Consider the following 14,042-nt stretch of genomic DNA (forward strand, 5'->3'; position numbering starts at 1 on the left):
TTTAGAAATAACATTAAACAAAGTGAAATGTCAGAGAAAATCATATATCGAGGTGATTAGTTGATTTTCTCAAAAGTGCACTTGGACCTTGTTAATAGTTGACAACTTTCTGTTTGATGTAGTAGGCACATACTGTATACTTACACAATGTTACTGCAGATTTACAGTGTGTTACCATATGTCCAAAATACATTCCAAGCTTGTTTTAGTGAAGGCAGTATCTTACTGTCAGTTATCATGTATCCCACACATGGAGTCAATTAACTTTTATGTATGTGAATGTAATGAAAATATACAGCAGAGGGTTTTATGGTATTTACTGTGAGTTATTGAGTAGCTCTGAGTTTCTAAAGAGTCACATCTCATCTCCCTCCCTCACACACTATTTATGATACTCGAGGAGGAGTGTTGAGAAGGAGTGTTTAGGCTGGTTTCTCAGGACTTCCCAGAATGGGACCACATGTCTCAAAGTGGAAGCAGGCCTTACATGTCAGCAACACCAGCTAAGGGTGGATAAAGTGGAAGAAGCTGGGAGTGTGTGTGTGTGTGTGTGTGTGTGTGTGTGTGCATTTCCATCAGTGTGACTATTCCCTTGCTGATTAAACCCACGGTGTTGGTGTTGTTAGCACATAGCACATTACTAGTGCTTGTCACGTCAGCTACTATTTAGTGTGGCAGAGTGTAGCAATACAGTGGAGTGCAGCTGCATGCTTTCTAATCTACAGGTAATTGATGGAGTAGTCATCTCATCACAATTATAGGTATGGGTTAAGGCAGTTACCTGTATGTACTGTATGTGCATACATACTGTACATAAGTATGTGTTTTTATGTTTTCTTGTTGTTGTTTTGGTTTTACGTAGACATCAAATGAAAATGGCGTCTGACAAATCTTCTGTTTTGTTTTCAAATGCCATTGTTGCTTAACATCAATGGAAGATAAAAGAATATGAACGCATGGAACATGGAGAAAAACAATATGGAAGGCAGCCAAGTTGCCCTGGATGAGCAGACAGGCTAAGTCAACCCTCTCCTGACCCCTCTCATCCAGCAGCAGATTCTCTGATCAGGGCAGCACATCTGCAGATGATGAAAAGACGGCCGCGGAGCGAATGCCACGTCCCCCACATTATGCTAAGCCCACAGATTTATTTAGCATGGTGTCAAGTCAGACGGGGGGAGATAAGTGATTGCAGGCAATTACCCCCAACCAGAGGCACGTGGAGCGCATTATGCAGGGGCCCGCCGCCGCTGACGGCGACGACACACACTCTCACATACACACATCTCTTACTGATGACACACGCTCACACGCCATCTCTCACTGACGACAAGACCAAAGACCAAAGTGATCCCCGATCCTCCACTCTGCTCTTCCTGCCTGCCTAAAAGCGCTGCAGTTGAGGCCGAGTCAGTAGCTTATGATGTGAACGTCATGATGATGACCTCATGGGGAGCCGTTAAATAGAGATGCTTTTTTTATTATTATTATTATTATTATTTTTAGTTTCAACTTGGAATTACAGCATTAGTGCTCATTTGATGAAAAGCTTTATACTTAGTTATTATTCAAACTTGTCTTTACGTGTATGCACATGTAGTTTATACTCTATGTTTGTGGTAGTGGCACATCCATCTATTAAAAGTGATGGTGACACTGCATGTTTGTGCCCATGGCAAACAGTGTTTCTCACCCTTCATTAATATTACATTAGGGCTCAAGTGATTCCCCTTCAGTAAAACTGTCTTTGCTCCCTGAGGGCTTCCCCTGTGTGTGTGTGTGTGTGTGTGTGAGTGTTTTTCTGTCTGTCTAGTCTCATGTTGCCAAATGCACTGTATATAACGTATCAATTTGGGGAAAGCTGCAGGGAAATGCTAACTAAATGTTGGTGGGAAACATCAGCACATTAATGGCATCTGACCCAAATGCATTCTGGCAGGCCATAGAAGAGGACTGAAGGAGGGATGTGAAAGTTAGGAATGTTAGGTAGGACTAGATATAAATGTGTAGGACAGGCATAGCTTCATTGGTGTTTGTAGCTTCCACACACTACTCCCGGTAGTCCGCATTCTCATTACATTGTCTATAACCAGGGAATATGCAAGTGCTGACTAGATGCTTGGCTCTGACTGGCTTTGTTTGTCTGAGTTTGTGTGTGTTTGTGTGTGTGTTTGTGTGTGTGCGTGTGTGTGTGCGTGTATGTGTCTGTGTCTGTGTCTGTGTCTGTGTGTGTGTGTGTGTGTGTGTGTGTGTGTGTGTATCTCTATTGGTTCAAGACTAATGTCTTTCCGTCTGTCTTTTTCCTCCACACTCTGTTTCTGTCACCACAGTGCCCCCTCTCATGTTCAATAGTGCAAACCCTTCAGTCACAACCTTCTTTCTGTGACTGAGTGTTTTCATTCTGCATCTCTTTGAGTTACAATAAGCTTTTCAGAGCCGAGGCCTTGTGAGGTTGCTTTGTCATGTTTACCTGCAAAGCCTGTTCAGCATTCTGCACACAGGCCTGGCCTCTCCCTGCTTACAACCCTGGCCGATAACAGCACTGTCTTTTGAAATATGTCTTTTAATTAGGGCCTATTGAACAGTACGCAAAGAGACTTCTCTTTCTTATCCTCCCTGTCGATAAGAGATTAAAGGGAAAGTAGGTTGCCACACCAATAGCTGGGTCGGTTCAAGTGTTTTTTTCTCCCCCCAACTCCTTTACTGAAATGTTGCCTCAGTGTAGATATGCAGTACCTTAGGTCTATCTATCTATCTATCTATCTATCTATCTATCTATCTATCTATCTATCTATCTATCTATCTATCTATCTATCTGCATCATTTCATTCCTTCAGTCTGGTCTCAAGCATACACCACAAGTTTTGGATTTATTCTTTTGCTGCATAAAAAAATGTCTTCAGGCCAAGTAATGTGCTATTTTCTAAATGTGATAAATGTGTAGCTATGTCCACTTTTCCTGAAGTACAGGATGGACCCACTGATCCGTTTCATCCTCATTTGTTTCGTTCATTAGACAAGCTACATCAGCGGAGGCAACTTAAGAATGCTTGTAATATGTTACAGGAAATTTCAATCTCTTCATAGTCCTGTCTATGAGAAAAATTATCTCCACAGATAATCTCGACCAGAACAGATGCGAGTGGGCTGCAAATGGTTGCGCGAATGAACGTTGTCCAGCACAGACAAAGACCATACAAAAACAAGCAGAACCAAAACACAAGAAGCCCTAAGGCTTTGTGTGTGAGAACATTTTCCCAGAAATCTTAGTGTCCTCACCTCTCCCTCTCCTCCCTTTCCCCTCGTCTCTCTTTCTCTCGCTCGCTCTCTTGCTTTCTCGCTCTCTCTCGCTTCTTCTCTTTTAGGGAAGTGTATCAGCCGCAGCTGGGTGTGTGATGGCGACCATGACTGTGAGGACCACTCGGACGAGGAGGCCTGCGAGGTGCCGGCGTGCAAACCCCCGCGCCACCCCTGTGCCAACGACACGTCGGTCTGCCTGCTCCCGGAACGCATCTGCAACGGCCGCAGAGACTGTGCCGACCACTCGGACGAGGGGCCCTTCTGTGGTGAGGCAGAATAACACACACACACACACACACACACACACACACACACACACACACACACACACTCACTCACTCACTCATACATACACACATATACACACAGGGTCATACACACACACACACACCACACACACACACACACACACACTCACTCATACATACACACATATACACACAGGGTCATACACACACACACACACACACACACACACACACACACACACACACACTCACTCACTCACTCATACATACACACATATACACACAGGGTCATACACACACACACACACACACACACACACACACACACACACTCACTCATACATACACACATATATACACACAGGGTCATACACACACACACACACACACACACCACACACACACACACACAAGCACACACACACACACACACACACACACACACACACACACACACACTCACTTACTCATACATACACACATATACACACACACTCACTCACTCATACATACACATATATACACACAGGGTCATACACACACACACACACACACACACTCACTCACTCATACATACACACATATACACACAGGGTCATACACACACACACACACACACACACACACACTCACTCACTCACTCACTCACTCACTCATACATACACACATATACACACAGGGTCATACACACACACACACACACACACTCACACACATACAGTAGGGTCATACATACATACACACACACATACAAGCACATATACAGATACACAGACACACACACACACACACACACACACACACACACACACACACACACACACACTCACTCACTCATACATACACACACATATACACACAGGGTCATACACACACACACACACCCACACACACACACACACACACACACACTCATACATACACACATATACACACAGGGTCATACACACACACACACACACACACACCACACACACACACACACAAGCACACACACACACACACACACACACACACACACACACACACACACTCCACTTACTCATACATACACACATATACACACACACTCACTCACTCATACATACACATATATACACACAGGGTCATACACACACACACACACACACACTCACTCACTCATACATACACACATATACACACAGGGTCATACACACACACACACACACACACACACACACACTCACTCACTCACTCACTCACACATACATACACACATATACACACAGGGTCATACACACACACACACACACACACACTCACACACATACAGTAAACATACATACACACACATTCATGATGACACACACACACACTCACACACACACACACACACACACATTGTGAACAACACATGCCTTATAGGGTAGTCATGAAGCTTTAAGTGCATGCCTTATAGGGTAGTATACAACGTTAAAGTAGCTGAGTAGTGTGCCCATTCCTCTCCTTGCCAATATGCCACCCGTCTGCCAACACGCTGCCCTCCACTCGTGGGCACTATGTTGGACACGTTTCGAATCTGCCACTGGATGCCTGGCTCATGGCAATGTCATCAAAATGGTTTTCCAGATAGTGTGCCTGATATCTCTCAACATGGACTCTATTGCTTTACCCGAGGGCTGTCTTTGTATCAGCAGTGTGTGATCACGATGGCAGCGGAGGAACTCGGCTTTTGTGATCCGCATATCTCTACGTAGACCCGGCAGGCCACGCAATCCAAAGAATCCTCAGCGGTGTTTATGACTGATAACGTAAGCCCCTCCACTCCTGAGTCCTGACAACCTGCTTCCCTCTTCCATTCTTGGGATTTGTCGGTTTTTTTTTTCTCCCCCTGTTGGCAAAGTTCCAGGGACTGTGAAGCAGATGGAAGCAGCATATTAATTCTTAGGTGGGATTATAGGGAGGACATGGGGATAGATGGGAGTTTAGGGAGCGTCCACATCTCTGTGGTCAGTGTAGAAGCCCAGCTTTGTTCCTCTCAGACTGAGACAGGAGCAAGTGCTGAAGTTTAGCAATCTGGTCAGTTTGGCAGAAATGATGCTCGTGAGGGAGTGGAGAAAATGAAACACTCCTGTCCAGTCCCCGCATGCTGACCCTAGTCCTTGGAGAGCCCACCGATGTACGTACACACCCCCTTTTAGGGGAAATATTACCATTTGGATATAATTGAAATCTATGGACCTGCATCAAAATGGGTAGCAAAAAAAACTTACTAAATCTTTAAACAAACATGAATAAAAGGCAAAATAAGGTAGGTGTAAGAGTTATCTGTGTGTTCATGGGATTAAGGTGACCATTATGTTCCTATTTTTTGCTCTTTCCAGTTTACTAACAGGAGTGTCACAATGTAGGCACAGTCAAACTATCCGTGGCTGACAGTATAACTAAGTGCAGCAAGCTTAACTTTACCGGTTGTGAGAATGAGGGAGTGCAGTTTGGCATTCTGACCCTTGGCCTTTGTGTATTGTGTTCATCATGAAATTCAACATGATTTAGGTTATGGAACCTATGAATTGCAGTGAACCTTTATAGAAAATAAACTCAATGACTTCAGGGTACCAAACTGTCTTGAATAGAAGCTGCAAAATAAAATCTTTGCAGGTTGTTTTTATACTTTTTATATTTATACATACAGTATGGATGAGTTGACCTGTGACCTACAATGCTTAGAATTACACAAAAATATGTATTTTTCTGTGAAATTAGAATCTAACTTTGGGTAGATAACTAGATCCTAAATGACAGAGAGAATGTTAGAACGAAAGACAGAAAGAAAGAAAATAATCAATTAGTTAATCAGTGAATGAATATGTATGTTTGTACTTCATTCATACAGAAAGTTAGCACTAAAATATGATATTGCTAGCAGAGCCTTTCTTTGTTGACTCTGTATGGAACCAGAATTTAACCTGCGAGTGGCAAACCACTGTTAGATCATCTTGGGGATGGTATAAATGGTATGAATTGTAGGAGGTTTGATATGATCCTCAATGAGTCACTGTGGCACATCCAAAAGAGAGTCTTTCTCTTTTTGGAAGAGTGAGAGTTTAAAAGAGTGATAAAGACAAGAGAGCTTTAGAGCTAGAGATAGAGCTAAGAGAGTTTAAAGCCAATTATTTCAACTCTCCCTCTGTCCCAACATTTCAAGAAGTTGATTAGCTCGACAGGGTTGCGCAAAGCTATATCCCGTCGAGCCTCCGACGTCGGAAAGGTTCTTTACAGCAGAAACTCAATATGGAGCCGGAACATTCTGTGGAGAAAACTCAATTTCAGCTTGTTAAGGGAGCGGGGGGAATGTCTTAATCATGAAGCAAATGGCTGGCTACAGTCATTTTCAACAGTTTGCCTCCCATCTTGACTTGTTGGGACCAAATAAGGTCCAGAGCCATCTGGGTCTCACGGCAAATAATAAGAGACATCTATGGAGAGATTTGTTTTAGTGCTCTGACCATTGTCTAGCGTGCAAACTGTTTTCACCCCATTTATAAATGGCACTGGGCTGTGATTGAAGTCGTGACTCGGCTTGTATGTAAACCGTCTACATGCACACAGTTTAATGCCCGCTCCCTCCTCCAGTCACCTTTCACCCCCCCCCCCATCCCTCCACACCCCTCGTTCCCCAGCCCCCCGCTGACAGGCCCTCCAGGTCCCCAGGCCTCTGTGGAGCCGAAGGCTCAGGGTTGGTTTGTGAGAGCTGGGCCAACCAGTCCCTATCGATCGCCACACAGCCATTCCTCTCCTGCTGAGTCCTCCATGCTCCACTCCCTCCACACTCACCCAGCCATTATCAATCACGGTGTGCTGCTATTATGCCCATGGAACGAGCCTTGAGCTGCAGTAAAAAATATTTCCTCTTTCTTTCTTTCTTTCTTTCTTTCTTTCTTTACCCTACCACCCTCTCTCTGTCTCTTTTTCTTCTCTCTCTCCCATGCCCCCTTTTTCCTCCTTATTTCTCTCCCATATTGCTTCTCTTCTCTTTTTCTCTTTCTTTCTCTATCTTTTTTTTTTTCTCTCTCTCTCTCTCCCTCACCCTGTCTGCTGTAGATGAATGCTCGGTGAGGAACGGGGGTTGTAGTCACCAGTGCTCTGTCGCCCCGGGCCGAGGGGTGGTGTGCTCCTGCCCCTCGGGCCTCCATCTGGGCTCTGACAACCGCAGCTGCGAGGCGGTGGACTACTGCACCAAGCACCTGAAATGCAGCCAGGTGTGCGAGCAGTACAAGACCACGGTCAAGTGCTCCTGCTACCCCGGCTGGAGACTGGACCCTGACGGCGAGGAGTGCCACAGCACAGGTACACTGTGTGTGTGTGTCTGTGTGTGTGTGTGTGTGGTGTGTGTGAGAGTGTGTACTGTATGTGTGTATGTGTGTGTGTAAATCAGAGCTCTCATTATGTTCTTCACTATACCAGGAAAATAAGATAGGAAATCCGAGGAGAAAAAATTATTTGTTTTATAGCTTTGTTTACTTTCCAAAATGAATATAAAATGGAATAAAATAGCGTTTACAAATTCATGAATGCCTTTGGGCTGTGATTGAAGCCATGACATTTCTCTATTTCTCTCGGGGGCAAATATTTAAGCAGTTTACATGCACACAGTTCAGTGCATGCTCCTATGGTTTTCAGCTAAATTGTCATGAAATGGTCATGGTCACTAAAATGTTTCCCTATGCTTGTTATTTTTTTAATTGGGCTATAAATAGCTTTTGAAAAACATACTCATGGGCTGGGTTCCAATTTGCATATTTCTGTACTTACAGTACCTAAAATGAGTACACAAGTGAATGCAAGTGAGGACACTCATATTAGGTATTGTAAGTACAGAAGTATGCAAATTGGAACACAGGTATGGTCATCTCCATCTATTTCCAAAGCTCTTGAAGATGAGACCATAAATGTTTGGCTCATTCAAAAGATGCCTTACATGCCCTGAGAATGACATTTACCAGACCATGTACATGGTTTAGATATTTAGACATTTACTGGACCATGCATAGGTTTAGATATTTAGAACAAGCAGTCTACAGCATTCAGCTCTGAGCTTCACGTTTGTGGGCTATCTGGTATTAGATCTGAACCATTAAAGGCAAGGAAAGAACAATTAGCTTGTCCTTTGTGTCTGTGTGTATGTGTGTGTGTGTGTGTGTGTGTGTGTGTGTGTGTGTGTGTGTGTGTGTGTGTGTGTGTGTGTGTGTGTTTGTGTGTGGCTTTGAAAGGCAGGAAGGAGAGACTCCCTACTGATGTCAGAGTCAGGTGGAGGTGATATAGCCTAAGGGTGTGCCAGAGGCCGACTGTGTGTGTGTGTGTGTGTGTGTGTGTGTAGGTGTATTTGTGTACAGTCTGTGTGCATGTGTTTGTGTTTTGTGTTGTCATTTCACTGAATGATGCAGTAGATAGATGGCTTTGTGGCTTTGCACACAATCAATATGATTTAGAAGCATGCAGAGGGGTATTTCACAAAGGCAGAATTAAGACATCCAAGATAAGTGATAAAGCGAGGTTTGACATAGCGTTGTCTGGTCATCCTAGCTCAACTTGTTTCACTAATGCCAATCCAGGATGAGTAGGAGCGACTATGTCAAGCCAGGTGTAAATTAATTCAGGATGTGTGCGCATTCTCGTTTCTGCTCCAAAGTGCCCACGGTTGGAATAAAAAGACGCGGAAAATAGCGTCATTCACACAAAGCGAACAACCGCTTTTGATATAGACTAACAATGAAGTAAAGCTGTGCTTTTTGGAATGGGAATCATGGCTATTTCTGTAAAACAGCAGGATCCTACTCGAGTAGGCGTGGTAGACCAACTGAATGCAAATTTACGCATGCACCCACGTGTGAGTGCTTCCTTTTCTCGGCATGCAACATCATTAATAAAGCGCTTGCCACTGCAAATATCTCGCAAATATGCACATAGTATGATATACCTTAATTATAGTTGAAAATACCTTCGGAAACTTGTCCTTCTACTCCCAATCAACTACAGTAGGCCCTAGGCTATTCATCAAACGTCTATCAATAAAATAAGCAAACAATGAGTAGCCTACCTAGGCCTATGTTAATAATTATAAGGCTATCACAATTACAATAATAACCATATGGTAGTAGGCAGACTGTTTTGTTTTGCGAGCAAATACATTTAGCAAATAGTTTATAAATGGAATAAAGCTCCTTAAAAATTAGCACGGAGGTCTGATGTGAATGACAGCTAGCAAAACCAATAAGACAACATAATAGAATTAGTTTTATTCAACTGCTTACACACTAAATCTTTGCTTGTCACACAATTTTCTAAACATGTTTTCCAAACATCATAACCCCACACCAAATCTGCAAAACCATACACTAATTCTCAGTGTTTGACTCAGTTTTCAATTTACTAAAACACATTTTGCAAAACACCACACACAATTTTCTACCTAACACACACAAATCTAACAGGAAGTAACTTGATTTCGTTTTTCAAACACAACCCATCAAAATGCCACACTAAATCACCAGTGCTTCACTCTCTCTCTTCACATGTGTAAACACTCACTACTTTACTGAACACCATCCAATCATTGCCTTACAGCAGTGGTTCTTAAACTTTTTGTCTGGCGACCCCACAAAAAAGTATGGCGAGGTCTGATGACCCCACTTTTCCCAAACCCATTCTAAGTCCTTACTCAAATACCCCCTCAAACGTTAACAACTAAATCAAGCAAAACTAGAAAGCAAAGTCATTTGTTTTATTTACTCCATATAAAAACATCACTTAACAAACAATCACGATTAAACATGTGTACGCCGCCATATCAGATCAGAGGGCTTATGATAGCATAGCACGCTAAGCCGGGCTTACGCTACCACACACAAGCACGCACACACACATACACATGCAGCATTAGGGCCTACAACGTTACATTAATTATATTTATGGCGATAACAATAACAGTATTTTTTATTTCCCTTTTCTGGTTTACTATCTTTAACAATTTCAATGGGAAGGGTGGGCATGCTTCCGTGAACATAGCAAGTTAATTCTAGGAGGAATGCTAAACAAATAACACGGAGGTTTCCTCCATGGAAAGGAGCCGACATCTGTATTTTGAGATGTCGTTTCATTTTGACAGGTTTTAAGCTCTCATTCGCCAGAACATCGCCAAGCAAATCACACACATTGTGGGTGGTCGAGGTTATCTTTAACTTGGCAAGTGAATCCATACTTCAGAAATTCTTTCTTTGATGAAAGCCGATAGCGCCCGTTTGTTCTTTTATTCTCACCCCGCCTGTAGACTTGTCCCATCTGAGGATCACGGAGGAGTAGACGCACTGGTAGATGGCACTAACGAGGTTTTGTTAAATTTTTTAAGCAGCCACCTGTCCATTTTGGCTAATAGGCTACCTATGTCTTTTGTTTTGTTTTACTTAAAATAGCGGGAACAAGTTGAGTTTGCATAGTGGGAGCAGATAGTTACATTGTTTCTATCAGCGGACCCGTAGCCCATAGGCTGAACCAGATCTCGTTGAAAGACGAAAACATTTATCTCTCTTCTCTTAACTGCATGTAAATAAGAAAAAGGCAGAAAAGGCCAATATTATAATAATAATAATTTCAGACTGAATACAGAAAATAATTGGCGACCCCACGGAAGTTTTTGGTGACCCCATTTAGGGTCGCGACCCCTAGTTTAAGAATCACTGCCTTACAGTAGTATAGATATACTCTCTATATAGGTATGGACCCTTTCAATCTGCTCCTAGAGGATTTCCGGTTGAAATATTCAGAACCAATGCAGATACTTTGAAAATTACAGTAATCGGACTAGCTTACAGTAAAGTTCTACAAAAAGTTGGCTTTACTGTGTTTACTGTTAATACAGTTTTTTACAACACACATTTTCAAAACTCTGTGTCTATTTTTCAAAACTCCACACACAAACCCCACAATTGCAAAATGCAAAATGCCTCAAATCTCCAGCAAAATGACACACAACATTCAAAATGTCAAAAACACATCTTTAAAGCAAACATTCGCCTCACATTACAAACACTTTTGTCATAATATGACATTTTGGAAACATCATGTACACACTGTTGCTCAAAACCTAAAGCTCTTCTGTCTTAGGCTTTCTATATGTATTTCCATACAAGAGTGAAAGTTACGGTATCAACAAAGAGAAGTTGAAATACACAGTAAAAATGCAAGCAATATTGAAACCAAAAATAGTGATTTTTCCCAAATAATTTGCTGTTGTGAAAAACAGTATTTTACAGCAAACAAGAAAAAAGCAAAGAAGAATACAGTGACCACCAGATGTACATGGAGTTTTGAAAACACTGATTTTGTTTTTCCAAAGACAAGTGTGTGTGTGTGTGTGTGTGTGTGTGTGGTGGGGGGGTTGTGTACAGTATGTATTCATAGGCCTATAAACCAGTGGCGTCGTTAGACCTGGGCATTCGGGGCCCGGATCCTCTGGGGATAGCCCCGGATCAACAACAACAACAACAAAAACTCTAATTGTGAATGAAATAAATAGCCCCGTAGAGGAGACTTTTGTGTTTGTGTGCATTAACAGCAGCGCAAGAAAATCTGACGTGATCTGGGCAGGTTTAGAATCATTTGTTGCAAAATGTTACAATTTCAATTCTCCTCTACGCTATTACGCATTGCTGTTTCGTGCTTCTACTAACTAGCCTTAGCAAAATAAGCGTACAGAAAGACAAATGGATATTAGAAGTTTCTTTAGAGAAAAAAAAGGCATAGCCTACACAACCCAAATGCATTGCTTTCAAGGCACCCATAGCCCATTAATTGAAGGGGATGACGTCCAAATGTTTATCCCGAGACGAACGCTCACACCTGTGCACTAGACAGAGGTGCATGACGATGTTTATTCTACAGGCTATTTTAATGTTATATTTTGGGTGTTGTATGTGGTGCACTTTGGCAGAAGAGACATTCTCCTTACACGGTCTTTAAACATCAAAATATTCAGAATGCCGTGACGTGAGTCATTACAATTGGCCTTCCTTTTCATTCTCAAAGTAGGTTCAAATTGCATGTTCATCAGCCCGATTTTCAAAATCTCTCTCTGAACCCCCGGACAAAAAAGTCTCTAACTTCTGGGCTCTAGCCCCGAATGTTTTAAATAGCTAGCGACGCCCCTGCTATAAACCCTTTCAACTGCAGAAACAAACAATTCTACAGTAAGCGTTCCTAAGGCATTTTTCCTAAGGCACTTTTTGTAGAACATTATTGTAAGCTAAAGTCTGATTACTGTAATTTTCAAAGTATCTGCATTGGTTCTGAATATTTCAACCGGAAATCCTCTAGGAGCAGATTGAAAGGGTCCATACCCATATAGAGAGTATATCTATTCATAGACCTATACTAAGGCAATGATTGGATGGTGTTCAGTAAATTAAATAGTGTTTGCACATGTGAAGAGAAAGAGTGAAGCACTGGTGATTTAGTGTGGCATTTTGATGGGTTGAAGTCAAGTTACTTCCTGTTAGATTTTTGTGTGTTAGGTAGAAAATTGTGTGTGGTGTTTTAGTCAATTGAAAACTGAGTCAACCCCCCCCCACACACACACACACACTTGTCTTTGGAAAAAGCAAAGCAATTTGATAGTAGTCAGTCATTTCCGTCTTATCCAAAGTCACTGTTTTCAAAACTCCATGTACATCTGGTGGTCATTGTATTCTGCTTTGCTTTTTTTTTGTTAGCTGTAAAATACTGTATTCGCAACAGCAAATTATTTGGGAAAAAATACTATTTTTGGTTTCAATATTGCTTGCATTTTTACTGTGTATTTCAACTTCTCTTTATACCGTAACTTTCACTCTTGTATAGAAATATATAAAGCCTAAGACAGACGAGCTTTCGGTTTTGAGCAACAGTGTGTACATGATGTATTCAAAATGTCATATTATGAAAAAAGTGTTTGTAATGCGAGGCGAATGTTTGGTTTAAAGATGTGTTTGCAACATTTCGAATGTTGTGTGTCATTATGCTGGAGATTTGAGGCATTTTGCATTTTGTGTGAGCAATTGTGGGTTTTGTGTGTGGAGTTTTGAAAAATAGACACAGAGTTTTGAAAACGTGTGTAAACAGTTGTAAAAAACTGTAACTTAGCTTGGCTGTTAGCCTGGTCGGGTTCTTGAATTTCCCCTGGGGATCAATAAAGTATCTATCTATCTATCTATCTATCTAGGCTAGGTGCAGAGAATAAATCCCCATGGTAACTTATGTGCCATCTCTTTTGTGAAACCAAGTCAAGGCTAAATTCATCCAGGATAACCTAAAAATCCCAGCTTAATCCCTTATCGAGGTTTTGTGAAATACCCCTCAGGTCTGTAGAACAATAACATTCCACATGGCAACAGAGTGTGCATCTGTCTGTGTGTGTGTGTGTGTGTGTGTGTGTGTGTGTGTGTGTGTGTGTGTGTCTACTATGTATACCACTGTGTACACCACTATGAAGAAGCATTT

At 42.0% G+C, this 14,042-nt stretch overlaps 1 protein-coding gene across 1 annotated transcript in view; it reads left to right on the plus strand.

Moving 5' to 3' along the window:
• The window catches only part of LOC125288217 (low-density lipoprotein receptor-related protein 1B-like), a 271,541-nt gene that overhangs the window by 94,280 nt on the left and 163,219 nt on the right, over positions 1–14,042 (plus strand). Inside the window, 2 exon segments of the mRNA XM_048234393.1 lie at positions 3,366–3,566; positions 7,614–7,859. Coding sequence (XP_048090350.1) covers positions 3,366–3,566; positions 7,614–7,859 — 447 coding nt within the window.

Source organism: Alosa alosa, chromosome 23 (genome assembly GCF_017589495.1).
Source record: "Alosa alosa isolate M-15738 ecotype Scorff River chromosome 23, AALO_Geno_1.1, whole genome shotgun sequence".
Classification (NCBI taxonomy): domain Eukaryota; kingdom Metazoa; phylum Chordata; class Actinopteri; order Clupeiformes; family Clupeidae; genus Alosa; species Alosa alosa.